The sequence below is a fragment of the Equus quagga genome, chromosome 10, assembly GCF_021613505.1.
Source record: "Equus quagga isolate Etosha38 chromosome 10, UCLA_HA_Equagga_1.0, whole genome shotgun sequence".
NCBI lineage: Eukaryota > Metazoa > Chordata > Mammalia > Perissodactyla > Equidae > Equus > Equus quagga.
In genome coordinates, this window is record NC_060276.1 from 40,873,805 (window position 1) to 40,882,323 (window position 8,519).

The 8,519-nt window shown below is 43.8% G+C and overlaps 1 protein-coding gene across 1 annotated transcript; it reads left to right on the forward strand.

Moving 5' to 3' along the window:
- Positions 1–7,297: 7,297 nt before the first annotated feature.
- LOC124246067 (transcription elongation factor A protein-like 5) lies at positions 7,298–7,921 on the forward strand. Its single transcript, XM_046673994.1, has one exon. The coding sequence runs from the start codon at positions 7,298–7,300 to the stop codon at positions 7,919–7,921; it is 624 nt and encodes a 207-aa protein (XP_046529950.1).
- The last annotated feature ends 598 nt before the right edge of the window (positions 7,922–8,519 follow it).

An 8,519-nucleotide genomic window follows, 5' to 3' on the forward strand; every position in this document is an offset into this window, starting at 1 on the left:
AACTTCTTGGAGGGTCTCTCTCGGTTTACTAATTGGTCCGAACCACTGCAAGAGTGGCTTGGAATGGAACTACCGCCTGTTAGCAAGCATGCACTTTAGATTTGTTGCTTGCTGCTGCGTCTGTGGATGGTTGCCACATCTCTCCTTACCCAAATTTCCTCAGCATCAGAGTTTCTAAAACAAACCCTGCTAATTGGCTAAACTCAGGGACTGGATATTACCCTGGGTGGGGGCCTAACCTAGGACGACAGGAGTGATAGGCCACTAGAGCCACACTTTCTGGGATCAGGTGTTCCAGTGTGTTTCCAGTCATAGCCTGTTTTTGGCAGAGGCTTGTTGCAGGGTCTCATCACTTCTTTGATAATAGTGCTTATTATTATTTGGGACAGAACCCTAGTTTGCCTGTGTGTTTTAGGCAACCCTTGTGGAAGAAGGTGTAGGTTGGTCTCCCCTACAGTAGAGAAATGGCAGCCTGGTCACAACGTCAATGTTGCTCAAAGGGGTTAGCAGCCTACCTGTCTCCTTTGCTGCTGCATAACTCACTGCTATTACCAGTGAACTTCAAGCTCTTTAGACCCTCAGGGGTATCATGGGCTCTATCCATGGAGACAGTAGCTCAATGTTTAATCCAAAGGGTTCTCTGGGAGAAGGGAACAAATACGTCATACCTACACACATATCTAGAACACCTGCAGAAGTTACTCAATTGCTTAAATAATGTCAGACCCCTAGCCAGTGTGCTTGGGACTTAGTAAGTGCCGGTGCATATCAACATGCAAAGAAACTGATACTAAAGAAAGGAGGGCTAACTGCGATGTCCCAAGGTACAGTTCTCTAGGTTTAAACCCTAATCCCTGGGAGGTAGACTAGGAAGCCTTGGAAGGAGAAACAGCTGCCTATGAGGCAGGCCAGCAGGCCACTCCTCCCATTCCTTGTAACTTCTAGAAGTTCTTCATTATGAGTTATCAGACAGATGCAAAAACTAAAAACCATGGCTTTGGACAGTTAGAAGCCCAAAACCAAAGAAAGAAAGGAAGGAAGGAAGGGAGGGAGGGAAAAAAGAAAGGAGAGAAGGTAAAAAAAAAAAGAATAAAAAACCCTAAATGTAGGAGGAAGAAATTAAATAAATAAGTAAATAATACTATATATATATAGCTATATTGCTGTAGACTTAATGTTTGTATTTCCCCAAAATTCATATGTTGAAACTTAATCTCCAATGTGATGGTATTTGGAGGTGGGGTGTTTGAGAGATGATTAAGTCATGAGAGTAGAGCCCTAATGAATGGGATTAGTGCCCTTATAAAAGAGGGCCCAGAGAGCTCCCGTGTCCTTTCCCTGTGTGAAGACGCAGAACCTTTAACAAAAAGGTTAAAAGTGCACAGATTTGCCTTTGTCCATCTACAACACAGGTTCTGAATTAACTTTAACATTTGGCAAAATGGATCAATTGACAAAGCTTCATGGATTTAATCTATACTGGGGTTCAAATGACAGTTATTTCTAGGAATCCCACTAAATTTAAAAATGGTACTCCCTATAACCTTAGGGTGGTTGACTTAAACAACAGAAATATATTTTATCACATTTCTGGAGACTGGAAATCCCAAATCAAGGTGCCAGCAGGATTGATGTCTAGTGAGGCCTTCTCCTTTTGGGTTGCAGATTTTCACCTTCTCACTATGTGCTCACATAACTTTGTGCTCATGCAGAGAGAGAGGGAGAGAAAGAGAGGGCTCTTTCATGTCTCTTTTTATAAGGACACTAAGCCTATCAGATCAAGGCCCCACTCTTATGACCTCACTTAACCTCAATTATTTATTTACTTCAAATACAGCCACAGTGGAGTTTAGGCCTTCAGTATATGAATTTTCAAAGGACATAAACATTCTTTCCGTAACACCTACAGTAATAAAGACAATGTGGTACTGGCATAAAGGCAGATATATAAACCAATGGAATGAAATTGAGATCCCAGAAACAACCCCTCACATATATGATCCAATGGTTTTTGATACAGATGCCAAGACCATTCAATGGGGAAAGGATAGTCTCTTCAACAAATGGTGCTGAGAAAACTGGATATCCACATGCAAAAGAATAAAGTTGTATTCTTACCTTACACTATATACAAAAATTAACTCAAAATGAACCAAAGAGCTAAATGCAAGAGCTAAAAATAGAAAACTCTTAGAAGAAAACATAAGAGGAAAGCTTCATGACATTAAATTTGGAAATGATTTCTTGGATATGCCACCAAAAGCACAGGCAACAAAAAAACCCAAATAGACAAATTAGACTTCGTCAAAACTGAACTTTTGTTCACCAAAGGATATTATCCAAAGAGTGAAAAGGCAACCCATGGAATGGGAGAAAATATTTACAAATTATATATATGATAAGGGATTAATATCTAGAATATATAAAGAAATTCTACAACTCAACAGTAACAAAACAACAACCCAATTCAAAAATGGGCAAAAGACTTGAATAGATATTTCTTCAAAGAAGATATATAAATATCCAATAAGCACATGAAAAGGTACTCAATATCATTAGTCAGTAGAAAAATGCAAATCAAAACCACTTCTCACCCAACAGAATTACAAAAAAAAAAAGAAAGAAAGAAATTAGCCATTGTTTTCAAGAATGTGGAGAAATTAGAACATTCATACGTTGCTAGTAAGAATGCAAAATTTTGCAGCCACTGTGGAACACGGTTTGGCAGTTCATCAGAAACTTAAACATAGAATTACCATATAACCCAGCAATTCCATTCCTACATATTTATCCAAGAGAAAAGAAAACATACATCAACACAAAAACTTACACACAAATGTTTAAGGCAGCACTATTCACAACGGTCAAAAGGTGGAAACAACCCAAGTATTCATCAATGTTTGAATGAATAAACTCCAAATATGATATAGACATACAATGAAATATTATGCAGCTGTAAAAATGAATGAAATACTGTACATGTTACAATGTGGATGAACCCTGAAGACATTATGCCAAGTGAAAAAAGCCAGACACAAAAGGTTACATATTGTAGGGTTCCATTTATAAGAAATATCCAAAATAGATAATTCCATAGAGACAGAAAACAGATTAGTTATTGCTAGGGACTGGGGGAAGGGAAGAACTGAAAGCGACTGCTTAATGGATACAGGGTCTCCTCTGGAGTTAATGAAATGTTTTGGAACTAGGTAGAGGTGATGGTTTCACAACAATGTGAATGTACTATGTGCCAATGAGTTGTGCACTTTAAAATGGTTAATTTTTACGTTATGTTAATTTCTCCAAAAAAATATAGTCCTAGTTGAAAAAAGATGTATATAAAAGTACATTCTCCAGGCCATTTGGCCTTCCATTTTTTTAATATTTCATGCCCCTTTGAGCATCTCATGAAAGCAACGGATCTTATCCCAGGTAAATGTACGCACTCAGTAAAAATGTACATATCCTATCCCTCCCCCAGCACACACACGCACATTTTGAACATAATTCCAGGGGATCCATAGGTTTCTTTGGTTAAGAATGCCTGATTCAAGAAGTAAGTGCTCTCTTTTTAACATAGCTCAGCTGCTATTTGTCTCTTCCCCTTCCAGTCTCATTTCCAAGCAGCTTCCTCTCCTTCTCCTCTCTGTCTTTTCTCTACCTGGTAGCTTCTGCTTCTTCATGATATCAGTGTTTCCCAGATTCCTAGGCTGCAGATCTTCTTTTCATTAGTGTACACACTCTACTATCTCTTAAATGTATGCAATCTTGCATACCATTTCAGGTGGTCCACAGACTTCTTCAATTGAGAACACCTGGTCTAGGTCAATCAGTATCGTCAGCATGTAAGAGTTCCTTAGACACTGGCCTAAATCTGGCTGAGAGGCCATGAGGGTGGGTGTGGACAGGCAGTTGAGACACCCAGCAGGCTGCACCTCCTATGTCAGGTGGTAGGCTGCAGGTAAGGTCAAGGAAGCTTCCACTAGGCACTGCGAATTAAGGGCAGAGGGCAGGCAGGTCTGGAGGCTCTCTTTTCAACAACCACTTCTCCAGGCTCTATGGAAACCCACTGCTGCAGGGGTCTGGAGAGGATCCGTTCTGGTTTCCAGTTGTCAGAACAGTATTCCTATCTCAGTTGGGGTTGAGTTACCCCTGTGGGAATTTGCGAGAGGGAGGGAAGGAGCCAAAGGCATTTACTCAGGTCACCAACTTGGTCACCTCTCCATGTATATTTTTGGAGTGAGCAACAGTCAGGTGCTTGAACGCAAAGGATGAGAGGCTCTGGAAAGTGAGAAGGGGTCAGGAAACAGCATATTCCTCTCCTCTTGACAGGGCAGGGAAGATCAGACCATGTCTGCATCCCTCAGATCTTCAGCTGCCTTTGTCTACAGCTAAATCTCTGAATGAAAATAGCCATGGCCAAATTTTCAGGACTGATATTGTGTCAGCCATCAAATTCCAGTAAGTCTGCTCAGCACTAAGCAATTGTTTGGGAACATTGAATACATGGTTTTTAGTAGAGCATGACAGAACCAGCTATTTATGAAAATTAAAAAATAATTTCTTTTTTATGTAGCCAATTGAATCCACTTTCTATACAGTAAAATTTAATGTTATTAACTTAATTTGGTCTCAGAATTTGGGAATCTTGGTTTTTTCTTCTATCTTAAACACAGTCTGTCTCTCAAATGGAAATAGCTTTAGTTTTTTGCTTATAAGAATAACCCATGCTGAGGGGAGTAAATTAAATAAAACTGAAAAAAAATTATTTAGAAGAAAATAAAATCCCTATTTCAACTACCCTGCTTTCCTACCTGACAATCCACCCTACACTTATTATGTGAAGGTATGCAGGACAGGAGGTAAGAGCAGTGGCTGACCGGAGAAGTAGATTGAGGGGATAGGTGCTTTGAGATCAAAGGTGAGAAAGAAAAACATTTCTGAGAACGTACCAATGACCAGTAATCCAAGGAAAAGGTGCAGCACCTCCCTGATAAGACAGAACAAATACATACCACAGGGAGAAGGGGCCACATTTGACCTTTGCTATTTGCAAAAACCAAAATGAGTGACAGAGCCTCAGGCAGTGAGGGGAGAGGGCGGAAGGGGGGCGAGGCGGAAGGGGGCTAGTGAAGGGAAGAAGTGGGCTGGCTCCTGACGCACTTTCTACGGGCGGGAGGGGAACTAGGGACCCGAGCCCACTGGTGACGTTTCCCTCACGTGATCAGGAGCCGACGTGTGCACAAGTCCCTCTCCTCCAGGTACCAGCTCCGTATTTCCGTGGAGGAAGATAGATTTCGGACTGAGAGACTGAGGGGGCAACTGCCCTATAGCCCTGCAGGTTGGTGCAAGCCGGAGGGGGCGGGGACACCTGGGTTAGTGGTGGTAACAGCCAGAGGCTACACAGAATTTGGTCTGCTTTCCAGATGCCATCCCTTTCCCATCCCCATTCATTTTGGCGCAGAAAATTGCGTGAGTGTTGGGGGAAAGATCTGGGTACCATCTCTTATTTCCCTGGATAAGTGCAGGCTTACGGCGGAAAGAAATGTGAGGAAAAGGAAGCATCTCCCCAGGATGGCTACAAATCCACCACCGCCTGCGGACCCCTGGGGTGGGGGTGGCAGAGAGCAAAGACTAGAGAAGATCCAGGAGTGGGTTCTCTCTACCCCTTCTCCGATGCCCATCCTTTTGGTGCAAGAAATGAAGGATTTTGTGGGAGAAGATGGAGAGGGGCCAGAGGCTGAGAATGGGTACCAGCTGGGATCTCCTAGGAGGCAGGCAGGCTATCGGGATGTCTGATGGAGAGAGAGGGCCCCGGGGCGGGGGATGGTGAGGACATGGCCTGATCTCTGCAGGGCGGCAGAAGGAGGGCACAGCCTGTGAGCCTGGGATGGAGAGGGGAGACCCCTGGCTAGGCCTGTATTCTCTATATCTCTTTTCCACCTTCCATCCATTTTGGAGCTGGAAATGGTGGGCTGGGGGGTGGGTGGGGGGCAGAGGAGTGGAGGGAGGAAGGGCGAAGGAGGGGGGCAGAGGTTCTGTCTGGAGATCAGTTCCCTATTGTGGAAAAGTGGCTTCTGAACTAGGGAGGGTTGAGACAAGGTAACATGGACCAAAAAATTTTACTGTTTGGAAATAATTTGTCTGTTGTGTTGCAGAAAAATGTGGTCTTTCTGTGTATATGGAGAGGGAGGGGGTGGCAGGAATGCTCTGGACATTTCTGCCCTGGCCCCTGACTCTACCAGCACCATTTTAAGAGAAGGGATAGGCTTTGTGCAATCTGGGCACCCTGGGGTGGGGGTAGGGGGTTGTGCTTTCTGAACATCCCTGTCCTGAACCTCACTCATTTTAGTGCAAGCAAAAGCGAGGTAGAAATTTGGAAGGAGGATTCAGAAACACTTTGGAAATAATCTTTTTCTGCCATTGCCCAGTGGTAGAAAAATGGAGGCTGTTTTGACAACTAGAGTCCGAAAAGAATCAGTGTCCCAGTTGCCACTCATTCACTTCTCAGTCCTTCATTGACTATGTTTCCTGTCTCTCTACAGGTCTTCGGGTCTGTGGTTGTAGGCACCAACCCAGACAAGAAAAGGAAAGACCTGCAGGATCAGCGCAGGTCAGTGGGAGAGGGCAACTGCCCGAGGATCCCTAGGAGTAGGAGTGACTTATGCCTGAGCAGAAGATGGAGAGGCCACTAGCTGCCACCCCTCCTCCAAGCCTCTCTATTGCAGTCTCAGAATACATGGCCTCTGTCTAGATGCTAAGGAAACATGGTGCTTGATGGCTGGTGAGGATAGAAGGGAGAACAAAGAAGTGAGAGACTCTGTGAAGCCTCTTGAGGATATTAGAGTAGCCCTAAAATCTGAGAACTGACCATTGTTCTGCTGTGTCTGCAGTTCGATAAGTCTTACAACTGCAGGCAAGGGAAAAAAGGAACTGGCCAGGGTTCCTGTAGGTCAGTGTAAGTTGAGACTACTCAGTTAAAATTGTTATGGGCATAGACAAGGTCAGAGCAAAGTTTAGGGACAAATCTACTCTTATACACTTCTCAGCACACCCCACTTAAATGTAGGGAGAAGCATCTGTGGAAGTTTCTGCAAGGTTAGCTCATGTAAACATGTGTGAAAAGGAAAGAAAAAAATGTGTGGGTGGGAGTGCACTTGGAAGTTGGGAAAGAGTGGGGAAAACCTCAAATCATAAAGGCAAGTACTATCAGGACCCGTATTCTACCACCTAAGTCCTCAATCTCTTTTGTTTCCTCTTTGTCTCCTAGGACAGGCAAAGGAGGGAAAATTTCAACATGGAAAGGGTCGACAAAGAAAATGAAGGAAAGCCAGAAAATCAAGGAAACTCAGAAAATGAGGGAAAGCCAGAAGATGAAGTAGATACAGAAGATGAAGGAAAGTCAGATGAGGAAGGAAAGCCGGCAGTGGAGGGGCAGCCAGGGCACCAGGGAAAGCCCCAGAATGAGGGACAGCCAGATGATGAGGCACAACCAGAAGATGAGGGAAAGCAGGACAAGCAGGGCCAGTCCGAAGATGAGGGAAAACCACAGGGCGGCGAGGGCAAGCGAGAATCCCAGGCAAAGCCAGAGAGCGAGCGGCGGGCTGCCGAAAAGCGCCCGGCTGAAGATTATGTGCCCCGGAAAGCAAAAAGGAAAACCGACAGGGGGACGGACGACTCCCCCAAGGACTATCAGGAGGACCTACAGGAAAGGCATTTGGGCAGTGAGGAGATGATGAGAGAATGTGGAGATATGTCAAGGGCTCAGGAAGAGCTAAGGAAAAAACAGAAAATGGGTGGTTTTCATTGGATGCAAAGAGATGTACAGGATCCATTTGCCCCAAGGGGTCAACGAGGTGTCAGGGGAGTGAGGGGCGGAGGTCGGGGCCAGAAGGACTTTGAAGACGTTCCATATGTTTAATGCCTGTGGCCTTGATTCTGATTTCTCTGATGGGAATATTGCCAACCCTGCTTTCCCTGGCAGGCATTTGCCAGGCTATGTGCTTTAACCTTAAGCTGATACTTTGCTTTAGGTGTCACTCTTGTTACCAGCAGCCTTTTGATCCAACTACAGTGCTCTGTCTGTCAGTGGGGGATTTTCACCCATGTGCATGGAAGAGTTGTTCGTGGTACACTGTAAAATAACAATAAAGAAAAAACAGTTTTCAGAACCGCATGTACAGCATCAGCCCATTTTTGGAAAAAAAAAGTTGCATAATACATCCATGCACAGGGAAAACTATGAAACTGAGTAGACTAAAAGAGAAATGATGGTTTTCTCTGTGTGCTGGCATTGGAGGAGATTATCCTTTCTCTGATCTGTACTTTTTTCCCTAAAAAGCACAGATGACTTTTGTCATAAAATAAATTTAAAAAGATTAAAAAATAGAAAAATACATACCAAGCAATCAAAATAACTGTTCAGTGAGCTTATGAAGGCGGTGGCGACACATTCTTGGTGTCAGGATGTAAAATGATGTATAAAACTCACATCACCTCTGGGACTCAAAGCTAGAGGA